This window comes from Danio rerio, chromosome 10 (genome assembly GCF_052040795.2).
Source record: "Danio rerio strain M-AB ecotype USA chromosome 10, GRCz13ab, whole genome shotgun sequence".
Taxonomy (NCBI): domain Eukaryota; kingdom Metazoa; phylum Chordata; class Actinopteri; order Cypriniformes; family Danionidae; genus Danio; species Danio rerio.
In genome coordinates this window covers 47,153,795-47,167,500 of record NC_141030.1, presented here as the reverse complement: position 1 = coordinate 47,167,500, position 13,706 = coordinate 47,153,795, and the positions used below count along the sequence as shown (strand labels likewise).

At 40.4% G+C, this 13,706-nt stretch overlaps 1 protein-coding gene across 1 annotated transcript in view; it reads right to left on the bottom strand.

Moving 5' to 3' along the window:
- Nucleotides 1–13,706, bottom strand: part of vcanb (versican b) — a 68,485-nt gene that overhangs the window by 10,371 nt on the left and 44,408 nt on the right. Inside the window, 1 exon segment of the mRNA NM_214688.2 lies at nucleotides 4,542–4,700. Coding sequence (NP_999853.2) covers nucleotides 4,542–4,700 — 159 coding nt within the window.

Genomic DNA, 13,706 nt, shown 5'->3' with positions numbered 1-13,706 from the left:
CAGCTCTGCCAGACCATAAAATCACTCTGGATGAAGATGTTCTGCTTCTAATGCTGGGAAACATCAATGGTTCCTGCTCCAGACACAAACTGCTGCGTCAGGCTGACCCCAAAACTCAAACAAACCCACCCAGAACTGTTTTGATAGGACCTCTGAGTTTATACTGTTTGGGATGATCAATCTACTTGCAGCCGGCTTTCCTATTACTGAAAACAGAGAATTTTAACACACACATAGGTTTGCAGTGTGCTTATACTGCAGATATTCATTCATTCGGGTGGCACGGTGGCTCAGTATTTAGCACTGTCGCCTCACAGCAAGAAGGTCGCTGGTTTGAGCCCCTGCTGGGTCAGTTGTCATTTCTGTGTGGAGTTTGCATGTTCTTCCCGTGTTGACATGGGTTTCCTCCGGGTGCTCCGGTTTCCCCCACAGTCCAAACACATGCACTGTAGGTGAATCGATGAACTAAATAGGCTGTAATGAATGAGTGTGTGTGTGTGTGTGTGAGAATGAGTATGTATGGGTGTTTCCCAGTGGTGGGTTGCAGCTGGAAGGGCATCCACTGCATAAAACATATGCTGGAACAGTTTGCGGTTCATTCTGCTGTGACGACCTCTGATAAATCAGGGACTTAAGCCAAAGGAAAATTAAATAAAATTAAATATTCGTTCAATAATTTTCATTCGTCTTAGTCCCTGATTTATCAGAGGTTGTCACAGCGGAATGAACCATCAACTACTCTGGCATGTGTTTTAAGCAGCTGATATGGAATCAGATAAGTCTCAAAAGAAATTCACGCAAAAGACACGATGTACACATGCGTAGCCAAATTCACGTGCATAAAATCAAATTCACGTGCGTAAAATATTTATTTATATTCACAAAAAAAATTTCACGTGCACAAAATAAAAATACATTTTCATAAAATACGTTTCACAAATTAAAAAATTATTGAACGAATATTTAATTTTATTTAATTTTCCTTTGGCTTAAGTCCCTGATTTATCAGAGGTCGTCACAGCAGAATGAACCGCCAACTGTTTCAGCATATGTTTTATTCAGTGTATGAAAACACCATTTGCAAATGTATAAGAGTGTACAAAAAGTTTTGAATGTTTAAAACTTGCGAGTTCATCCTGAATGAGAATGTGCAAATCCTCTTTCACGTACGACTCCCCCTGGATACGTGTGTGTGTATTTTTGAGACTTTCCTGCCAGAGTCTGGACTACTCGTACCTTTCAGCCAATCAGATGACAGCTGTAGTCAATGAAACCAACTCTGCGCTTCTTTTGCGCAGACTGTTCCTCTCCAGCATGGCGAAGGGAAAAAGCAGCAGTCGCACTTTTTAAAAATTTATTTATTTATTTGACCATATCCTCACTCTTTTTATCCATTATTTTGCCGCAGCTCCGCTCTTCTTATTTATTGTCTTGCATCCCTATGAGCAACATGTGCCATTGTGGTCCAGTGGTCAGCATGTTGGGTTACCATGCCCTTAGACCCGTGTCCAAACCTCACCTTAGTCAATATCTTTTTTTTTTTTTTTTTTTTTCATTTTTATTGTTAAGACATATAAAACTGTAAGGTTGTTGAACATTTGAAGTTCTAAAGCAGCTGTTTTCTTGAAAAAGACGTGATAGCGTCATTAGAAACTAAATGAAACTGAAAAAAAAAGATATTTACTCAGGTGAGGATCTTTATTTTTTTTCAGTTTCATTCAGTTTTGAATGAAACTTTTTGTACACTCTTATACATTTGCAAATGGTGTTTTGCATTTGTGAAACGTATTTTATGAAAATTAATTTTTATTTTGTGCACGTGAAAATTTTTTGTGAATATAAATAAATATTTTACGCACGTGAATTTGGTTTTATGCACGTGAATTTGGCTACGCATGTGTACATCGTGTCTTTTGCGTGAATTATTATTGAGTCTATTCTGACTCCATAGCTGATCCCCTTCCAGCCAGAACCCAGTACATAGTAATACTGTTTTTATACTGTATTTTCTATTGCCATACCCTTAACCCATTCTAAAATCCAACCCTCACAATCAGGGCCAGATTCAACCAATAAGCAGGGTAGGAGGCCACTTAGGGCCCCGGGAAATTTGGGGGCCCCAGATAAATACCTATAAGTGTAAATTATATCTATAAACTATATATTCATATTTCATATATAACATCGTTTTCTCCCATATTTAGTAAAGTCGAGGGTTTAATAAATTAAAGTGTATCAAAATTATTACGCCTGCGCAATTTGTCCCCCACCCCCCAATAATGAAATCTACATTTAGGCAGAACAATTTTGAATTTTTGGGCTACATCTTTCTCCATTATCATTGGAGGACATCCCCCCCTACTGCACATTGGCTACATTTTTGTCCTCCAACGTCATCAGAGAACACGCCCCCTACTGCTGATTGGCTACAACTTTCTCCTCCCCATCATAGGACACGCCACTTCTGCTGATCGAATACATCTTTCTCCTCCCCATCATTAGAGGACATGTCCCCTACTGGCTACAACTTTCTACCCCATAATTATTATAGGAACGCCCCCAATTGTTGATTAGCTAAAATGTTCTCCTCTCCATCATAAGAGGACACGCCCCTATTGCTGATTGGCTACAACTTTCTCCTCCCCCATCATTAAACACCCCCCTACTGCAGATTTGACCACAATTTTCTCCCCCAAAATTAGGACACACCCCCTACTGCTGATTGAATACAACTTCCTCCTCCGTGACCATAAAAGGACACACCCCCTACTGCAGATTTGACCACAATTTTCTCCCCCAAAATTAGGACACACCCCCTACTGCTGATCGAATACAACTTCCTCCTCCGTGACCATTAGAGGACACACCCCCTACTGCAGATTGGCTACATTTTTGTCCTCCAACGTCATCAGAGAACACGCCCCCTATTGCTGATTGGCTACAACTTTCTCCTCCCCCATCATAGGACACGCCACTTCTGCTGATCGAATGCATCTTTCTCCTCCCCATCATTAGAGGACATGTCCCCTACTGCCGACTGGCTACAACTTTCTACCCCATAATTATTATAGGAACGCCCCCAATTGTTGATTAGCTAAAATGTTCTCCTCTCCATCATAAGAGAACACGCCCCCTATTGCTGATTGGCTACAACTTTCTCCTCCCCCATCATAGGACACGCCCCTTCTGCTGATCGAATGCATCTGTCTCCTCCCCATCATTAGAGGACATGTCCCCTACTGCCGACTGGCTACAACTTTCTACCCCATAATTATTATAGGAACGCCCCCAATTGTTGATTAGCTAAAATGTTCTCCTCTCCATCATAAGAGGACACGCCCCTATTGCTGATTGGCTACAACTTTCTCCTCCCCCATCATTAAACACCCCCCTACTGCAGATTTGACCGCAATTTTCTCCCCCAAAATTAAGACACACCCCCTACAGCTAATCGAATACAACTTCCTTCTCTGTGACCATTAAAGGACACACCCCCTACTGCAGATTTGACCACAATTTTCTCCCCCAAAATAAAGACACACCCCCTACTGCTGATCGAATACAACTTCCTCCTCTGTGACCATTAAAGGACACACCCCCTACTGCAGATTTGACCACAATTTTCTCCCCCAAAATTAAGACACACCCCCTACAGCTAATCGAATACAACTTCCTCCTCTGTGACCATTAAAGGACACACCCCCTACTGCAGATTTGACCACAATTTTCTCCCCCAAAATTAAGACACACCCCCTACAGCTAATCGAATACAACTTCCTCCTCTGTGACCATTAAAGGACACACCCCCTACTGCAGATTTGACCACAATTTTCTCCCCCAAAATAAAGACACACCCCCTACTGCTGATCGAATACAACTTCCTCCTTCGTGACCATAAAAGGACACACCCCCTACTGCAGATTTGACCACAATTTTCTCCCCCAAAATTAGGACACACCCCCTACAGCTAATCGAATAAAACTTCCTCCTCCGTGACCATTAGAGGACACACCCCCTACTGCAGATTTGACCACAATTTTCTCCCCCAAAATAAAGACACACCCCCTACTGCTGATCGAATACAACTTCCTCCTTCGTGACCATAAAAGGACACACCCCCTACTGCAGATTTGACCACAATTTTCTCCCCCAAAATTAGGACACACCCCCTACAGCTAATCGAATAAAACTTCCTCCTCCGTGACCATTAGAGGACACACCCCCTACTGCAGATTTGACCACAATTTTCTCCCCCAAAATTAGGACACACCCCCTACTGCTGATCGAATACAACTTCCTCCTCCGTGACCATTAGAGGACACACCCCCTACTGCAGATTGGCTGCAACTTTCTTCTTCCCTTTCTACCCCCCCCCCCCCTCCATTTATATAGCAGACACTTTTATCTGTAACTTATAAGACAGGATTTTCCAAAAGTATGGAGTGTTGATAAGAAAGTGTCTGGTGCATACGGAGAGGAGAATTTGTCGAATACTATAAGCTTTACAATCACTATAAAACATTTCATAAAGAAGAACTTACGATTTACGAAGAGCTGCTCCTCGTGGGACAGGACGCTGGTCAGGTGTCCGCCCTGCAGACGACACTCTCTTTCTGCTGCCTCCCACGTCCGCCGGTGGGTGAAGTACTTATAGCAGTGGCTCTGAAACTTCTGCCAACCAAAGTCGCACACCTCCGTATCTGAAAGTTCAAATGAGAGACATCGAGATATAAGAAACTCACATTTGAATGAGAATAAAAGCCGACGTGTTTTGGGTAGCTTCCCTAACACAAGCACTATCAGCCTGTGCACTCCTATTCAAACGGCATAAGCTGCTGTAATGTAAAATAAAGAAACACACTTTTATTTTTAAAAACAGGCTCATTTAAAGCTCTCCTAGAGTGAAATAGTTAGGTTTTACCATTTTTGCGTACATTCAGTCGATTTTCGGGTCTGATAGGAGCACTTATAGCTTAGCTTAGCATAAATCATTGAATCAGATTAGACCATTAGCATCTTAAAATTAGATCATTTTTCTATTTAAAGCTTGACTGTGGCTGTAGTAATAGCATAATGATATATAATGAAGCAGGTGGTCTCATTAGAGGTCACCTAGCTGGGGAGTATATTCAGCCGCTGTGTAATATCATTGCGCTGCTTCAGCCATGGTACAGCAGCAAAGTTCTTTGACTATGAGCCAGCAGCTAGCTTTCTGCAACTCTGACATGGTCGCCCACTGAAGCTAAGTAGGGCTGCGCCCGGTCAGTACCTGAATGGAGACCACATGGAAAAGCTAGGTTTCTGTTGGAAGTGGTGTTAGTGAGGCCAGCAGGGGGTGCTTAATCTGCAGACTGTGTGGGTCCTAACGCCCCAGTATAGCGACAGAGACTGCTCAGTGAGCACCATCTTTTGGATGAGATGAGGTCCTGACTTTCTCATTAAAAATCCCAAGATGTGCTTCGAAAAAGAGTATGGGTTTAACCCTTGCATCCTAGCCAAATTTGCCCACTGGTCTCTGTTCATCATGGCCTCCTAATTGTACCTATATTGTAATTGGCTCCATCACTCTGTCTCCTCTCCACCAATCAGCTGGTGCGCGGTCTTGCACAATGTGGCTGCTGTCGTGTCATCCAGGTGGATGCTACACACTGGTGGTGGATGAGGAGATCCCCCCTATGTGTAAAGTGCTTTGAGAGCCCTATGTGTTAATCGCTATATAAATGTAAGGAATTATTATTATTATTATTATTATTATCATTATTATTATTACACTGAAATGCGAGTAAGGTTCTGAAGCATATCAGCCTAGAAAATAACAAATTTCCATAGTCCGTCATGATGAAACTACAAAAGAGTCAAGCTTAAAATAAGAAAATTATCCAAACTCTGGTCAGTTTTGAATGAGATGCTAATGGTCTAATCTGATTCAATGATCTATGCTAAGCTAAGCTAATCTAAAAATGTTCCCGCCAGACTCAGAAAGGTAAAACTCAACTGTTTAACAGGGAGTTGTAAAATTAGACTGTTTTTAAAAAAGCAGTGTTCCTTAAATGGATGCGGAGTAGGTAGCACTGTCGCCTCACAGCAAGAAGGTTGCAGGTTCAAGTCTTGGCTGGCTCAGTTGCCGTTTCTGTGTGGAGTTTGCATGTTCTCCCTGCCTTCGAGTGGGTTTCCTCCGGGTGCTCCGGTTTCCCCCACAGTCCAAAGACATGCGGTACAGGTGAACTGGGAAGGCTAAATTGTCCGTAGTGTATGAGTGTGAATAAGTGTGTGTGGATGTTTCCCAGAGATGGGTTGTAGTTGTAAGGGCATCCGCTGCGTAAAACGCTTGCTGGATAAGTTGGCGGTTCATTCCACCGTGATGACCCCAGATTAATAGAGGGACTAAGCCGAAAAGAAAATGAATGAATGAATGTTCCTTTAATGAGAGTCACGGTGGCGCAGTGGCTAGCATGATCACCTCACAAAAAGAAGGTCGCTGGTTTGAGCCTTGGCTGGGTCACTTGACATTTCTGTGTGGAGTTTGTATGTTCTCCCTGTGTTCGCATGGGTTTCCTCCGGGTGCTCCGGTTTCCCCCACAAGTCCAAAGACATGCGCTATAGGGGAATTGGGATATTCTAAATTGTCCGTAGTGAGTGTGAATGAGTGTGTATGGATGTTTCCCAGAGATGGATTGCAGCTGGAAGGGCATCTGCTGTGTAAAACACATGCTAGATAAGTTGGCGGTTCATTCCACTGTGGCGACCCCTGATTAATAAAGTGACTAAGCCGAAAAAAAATGAATGAATGAATGTTCTTTTAATTATAAAATTACAAGACATGTCACGTATGCCCTCGTCTTCAAGGTTGGGGGTTGATTGTTGGGCTAACGACCCCCACCTCATTAAAAACTAGATGTCATGAAACACCAATACGGTGCGGCTACATAACAACTTCAATATTAAACAGCCCTGGGAGTAAGACACATCACAGTAACATTTTGTATTGCGTTAAACATGAACAAGCTCATCTTTCATGTCGAGTATAAACACACAGAACCGAGTCTGTTTAGAGCTCTGCCATTAACCGAGTCGAGCGAAGCACTTTTTATTCTACGCCATACAATGAAGACCATCAACATTTAGCTTGGACTGGAACCCCCCAGTGACCGCAGCGCTCAGTGTGAGCGCTCAATGCAAACAATGACATCTAATGAGGCTGGAAAGAAGAAAACAGCAGTAAACGAAGCCAAGTAAATCATCCCAGACACACACGGCCCATAGTGCTGCTTTCTTTAACTGATTACGCTCCATTACAAACTCATGCTGTCCTCTGCACTGAATGTCCAGCTGATTAGCAAAACTGCTATCGCAGCATAATGCATGTGGACAAACCACTGACGATCTACTGTAATAATATCCACATCTACTCGACAATAAAAACAGTCCATTACTGAATAACTCAATTGTTTTAAATTGCATGACCTTGAATCATGTTGAAAGCAGAATATCTGACTTCAGCACTGTGTTTCAGATAAACAAGGACGTTCACTGAGCATGTTTCTGAAATATCTGCACACATATTATGATATTTTAATGCTTTAGAAGAGTCAAAAACTGACATAAAGCACCTTTAAACAAACAGCAAAATAAAAATAGCAGTTTTTGTTTTATTTTTCCCCACTAAGCATCTTGGTATTTGTCAAGGACTTTGGTTTTGTCTTATGGTCTTTTGACAATTTGTTAAAATACTGCATTTTTTATTACAATATCATGCAGCAGCTTGGATTAAATATGTTTTAGCTGTTACCGAAGGTTCAAATTTGGCTTTACTGATCATCCATTAACTATAAAAAAGGGTCTCTCTTGTTTTTTACAGTCTGATTTGACCAATGTTTGGCTATAAAGCCTGAGAAAACAGATGTCCTCAGAGGTGATGTTTATGCATGGAGAAGATTAGCGCTGCTGACTAATGGCAGCAATATTTTGTATGAAGCTGGACGCGATCCATCGGGGGACCCACGCCCAACACCACCATCAAGACCGTGCAAGTGAGCGTAAATGTCAACCCATGAGAAGGTCAAAACACTCTTTAAAGTAAAAAAAAAATGCTTGCATCCGTAAGTCAGATGATTTATTTACACTGCAGAAAGTGAAGAAGACTTAGGGAGAAGGGTTTTTTGGTCTACGAAAACTAAAACTAAGACTACACTGTAAAAAAATGCTGGGTTCAACACAATTCCTCCATGTTGTCCCAACACAAATTGATTGATATTTAGTCATTGGGATAAACCCCTTGAGATGTACCATCTCATTTTCAAGGGGGTCCCACAATTAACCACAATCACATAATAACAACCCAAGAAGACAAAACATAATTTACACAACATCCAAAAAACATGGCATAACATAAATAAAAAAATAAAAATATAAAATAAAGTAAAAGAAAAATATTAAAAAGAAAAGAAAAGGAGGGAGGGGAGGGGGGTTAAGTTAATTGTTTTCACAAATTTAAACAGATTGAACCGAGGGTGAAGCCAGAAGTTTTAAAGGATTGTCACGAAACACCAGAACACATGTTTTAAGATGTTGACAGTCATATATGTGTCCCACGCTGCTAAAAACACTATTAGGACACATATATCTCACTAAAAAGTGAAAATTGGTTGTTTTTGCATTAATTTGAGCAATTTTCGTCTTCCAGTTTGAGAAGAAATTTTGAAGCTGAACCAGATAAACTCTTATCTGGTCATGTGACCATCAAGAGGAACGCAGCATCCTATTTCTCAAAGGACGCATTATCTTTCCTTGTGGTCTCCTACTGTTAATTTGGGATTTCCGCCTGGATTTTGCCTAACCAAATTTAAAAGCTTCCCAAATCCACATGCAGAGGGGTAAATGCAAAAATTTGGTATCATTTTAGAGTAAACCCTTTGAATATTTAATTAAACACTATTAAAAGTGTTTAATATAACTGTATATGTTGTCTGTGTTACAAAAAAAAAAAGAGGCGCTTTTTGTATTTTCTTTTTTTTATAAACTCAAATTTGAAAGTGGACCTTTTAGGTTCTGTGTGGTCTAGCTTGCTGTAATTAATGGTGGTTCCTGCACATGTCTGTAATCATAGGAAAAAAGAATAATGTCTCCACCATAATCTATGCAGAAGTTATTGTATTCCAACTGATGAGAGGTGCTGTACAAGCCACAGGGAGCGATCAGTGTTTTCATATTTCACTATTCTTTTGTTTGATCAAACATAATTCACTGTGTTTGGAGCACATCAGACATATAAAAGGATTACTTATGCACATCACCTCAAAAACAGAGGAGAATGGCCCTGAAGCGCACAGCATAAGGTAAGAGATGACAGCTGTCTGTGCTATCTGGGGCTGCTTATTGATCATAAATGTATTGTTTTCACTTCTGCGCCATGAAAACACCGAGATTCATTCGTCAACTGTTTGATATGTGAATATAATTCAGTATAAAGAATGCTAGAACTGTATGAGCACCGGCAAGAGCTTTCATTTGAGTTAAAACGTGTACATGTGCCATATATGAACCATATGAAAATCATGAAAATGAACCAATGTTCAATACCCAACTCTGGTATTCAAGATACTGTGCATTTAAGTGTAAATAACTTTTGTACAGTAGAATAAAAACCAAAGTGATGCATATGTGCATAAAATATAGATTCTACACTTTCAAACGACACCACTTACGGGGATCTGGTGCAATGCTAGCCCTTTAAATCTTAAAGCGAAAGTCCATGACGTCATGCAGTTTAACTGGTTAAATCCAGCCCTTATAAATTGTTTGCAACCACCTACCTTAAAAAAACTACATCTAATTAATTTTTTTTTTTAGTGTAGAAAATGTTTACAAAAATAAACACGAATCTAAAACTAACAAAAGCTTTAATGGGACTAACTAAAACTACTGAAATGTAGATCAAATTTAAATTTAATTTAAGTGTTAGAACACTCATAAAACCACTAATAAAAGGAACTGAACGCAGGGTGCAAATTACAGGAGGGTTTGAGGGGGATTGAGCCCCCTGATTAACACTTGATCCCCCCTGAAGGACATCAAAACAAGATAATGGGGGGGGGTTAGTACGTTATAGCTTTCTCTGATCTCAGATCTCTATGTTAAATATTAATAATTAAAAATGCCTTTCCCAGAGATGGGTTGCAGCTGGAAGGGCATCCGCAACTAAAAAAACTTGCTGGATAAGTTGGCGGTTCATTCCGCTGTGGCGACCCCGGATTAATATAGGGACTAAGCCGCCAAGAAAATGAATGAATTAATTAAAAATGCCTAATATAAATATACATTGGCCTAAAATGGTTTAAACCATTGTGAAAGCACAATCGCACTAATCAATGCTAGGAAAAATATTCAACAGTCTGAAACTGTCAGTTCTAGAGCACCGATAGACAACTTAAGTATTCACAAAGGACATTTCTATCTGCATGTAGCCTAAAAAATTTAAAATGTATAGTTTGACCTACAGTAAACTCTAAAATAGTGACTAAACATCCCTCAAAACACTGAAAACGTAGACATTTTATTAATAAATTAGATGTAATTCAAATACATTCATAAATTTATTTCACTGAAACATGTATTACTAAACTATTGCTGAAAAAGTTAACCCCCCTGATCATCAAATCATAATTGGCACACTGATTAAATGCATAACCAGTATCAAAACATAATGAATTTTAAAATGCTAAATTAATATAACCCTGGTGTTTGGGTGTTTCTATACTGTGCCTTGTCCCCAACGTGACTTATGAGGCTCTCTGTGGACAAATAGCGATGCATTAATTGATTCCAGCTGTTTGGGTCCGCAGTACAGACATATGTACCAATCACAATGGCCTTCCCACAATCCTAAAGGGCTTCACCTTTAAGTGAGGGAATGGGGAAAAGGGGCCAAAAAACTCCCAGCCCTGCGTCACGTCACCACAAGAGAATGACTTGACTTCATCGTGCTCGAACACTGTCCACAGCCATGTGAAAAAGGGGATCTTTGTTTTCTAGGAGTTGTCTGTTAGTCAAAACCGCAACAGACAGTATATAAGGGGATGCTCCCACTTTAAAGTGTTGACCGTTTTGATGGGTAATGGGAACTAGATGTGCAACTGCATGCTAATAAAACACGCTCTGTGTGTACATGCGATTTGTGCCATCACATTATAAATTTGATCCTCACTTCGAGCATATCCAAGGCAAACACAAAACAAGCATTCAGCCAATAAGAACAGATTATGTTGGGTTTGATTATTAGTCCCCCCTCGAGTCTTAAAGATGCTGTATGTCAGTTTTTGACTCTTCTAAAGCAGGGGTTTTCAAAGTGTGAGGCGCGCCTCCCCTGGGGGCGCCAGAGCATGTCAGGGGAGGCGCAGGGAAAATATTATATAATAAAAATATAATTATTAAGTTTAATTATTATATGTATTTTTTATTATATTTAAACGTTTTAATTAAACAAAGCTAAAAAAAAAAATAATACGTCAAAAATAAGAAAACCTTTTTTACCCAGAAGGCCATAGCTGTGAATTCGCTTCTGTTTGGCAAGCCCGCCAATACAGGTATATGCCTGCTAATACAGTGGGTCGGTTTCTGAGACCCCCCGATTCAAAGCCTTCAAGTTAAGGGCTTAAACCCAAAAGACGACGATATGATGATCAGTATTTGAGTTTGGGATTTACATGGACAGGACCAGCTGATGAACCACGACCTTTATGTGTGGTTTGTCAAGATATTTTGGCGAATAACAGCATGAGACCCGCTAAACTTCGACTGTTTTGACTGGGATGGACAGTTCTTGGATCTGTTCTATTCATATTGAACCATCATCCTAGTTTTAAAAACGTTATATTAAAATACTTGTTATTACTCTGTAAATAAATGCACTTTCATGCAAATGATGATAAAAGTGAGTTAACAGTCTGACATCTGTCTGTGTCTTTATATATACTGTATATATATATATTTATATATATATATATATATATATATATATATATATATATATATATGTGTGTGTGTGTGTGTGTGTGTGTGTGTGTGTGTGTGTGTGTGTGTGTGTGTGTTTGGGAGGAGGGGGTCGCCAATGGATAAGTTGTGTCAAAAGGGAGGCCCACTGTCTTAGACTTTGAAAAACCCTGTTCTAAAGGATAAAAACATCATCATATGTTAGCAGATATTCAGGTATAAACATGCTCAGTGAACATTCCTGTTTATCTGAAACACAATGCTGAAGTCAGATATTCTGCTTTCAACATGTGCATTTCGTGCCGGAACGTCTGTCTTTGTTTTGGTCATTTAACCCGCCCACTCCCAGTTTAGCCAATTATATTTCAGCACCCCGGGTTGCCTTGGTGAAAAACAGCGGCTGATTCTTAATATGATCAATGATAAATCATCAACTGCCAAAGTTCAGTTCCAAAATTCAAGACCGCAAAAATGGAGGATGTCTGAATGTTCCCCGATGTGATCTTGATAGAGGATGCACTGACTTGAGCACCAAACTCGCTCTAGAAGTCCCAGAAGTCATTGCGACTGGAGGTGGGAAGCGCAGCATTTTATTTAGGTTTATGACACACCTGCCAACATTCGGATCTTAAAATCCTGGAGATTTTATCCAGAGGTGCGCTGGGGGGTGGGTATGGGGGGATGGGGGGGGGGGGGGGGGTCTGGGTCTGAAATACGGGACACTCACAGGAAAAACGGGAGTGTTGGCAGTAGAGGTGTGAACCTATACTGGTCTCACGGTTCGGTTACAATGATCATGTCATCGATTCGGTTCAATTCGATATCTCGAATATATCACACACACATTCACACACACACACACACGCCATGCATGCTTGCTTGCTCGTTTGCTCGGGAGCAATATTGTGAGACCGCCCACTCCTGTTAAAATTACACCAGCGTTACCGACTGCTCCCGCGCTGTATTCGGAAATTTATTCCCGCGCCGCATGAAATCTGGTCAGGTTCCGCGACAATGCACAGGTACAGCCGCAGCAATGCATACAGCCCAGAGGTGAAATGGAGTTCACTTTCATTCCCTCAATTGCAGAGAAATAGGGGTTTCTGCTGGAAGTGTCAGTGAAAGACCGTCCAGAAATCACACACATGAAGTGAAATTGTGCACAGTTTCTGTGTTTTTAAGTAGTTGCGCCTGGAGTGTTGTAAATACCTGCACTCGCCTCCCTTGCAACAGAGCACATATGAGGTAAACAACGTCAGTACATAATAACCAGTTATGAGTATTACTCAAATTCAAATCGAATTACCGATTATTACTAATACCACGTCTGCATCGCGGTGCACCGAAGAAACAATTCATTTTGACACCCCTAGTTGGCAGGTATGGTTTATTATTAAAGTTCAGAGACATAGATTATTTACCTCAGGAATTTCTCTAAATGAAACGGTGAATATAAACATTACCATGAAAATCTTAACACATTAAGAGTGTTTACTTGCTGAAATTCATAATAAAATCTCTTTTATTTGTATTGGGAAAAGCATATTTGTAAATTCATTATGTAGAGTACATATTTTAAAAAAGGGAAAAACAATCAATTGTGGTACACTCTCAGAAATAATGGCACAGGAGCTGTCACTGGGGCAGAGAGAGAGAGAGAGAGAGTTTTAATTTTATTGCCATTTCAGCTTCTATGTCATGGCAAAAAAAAAAACAGA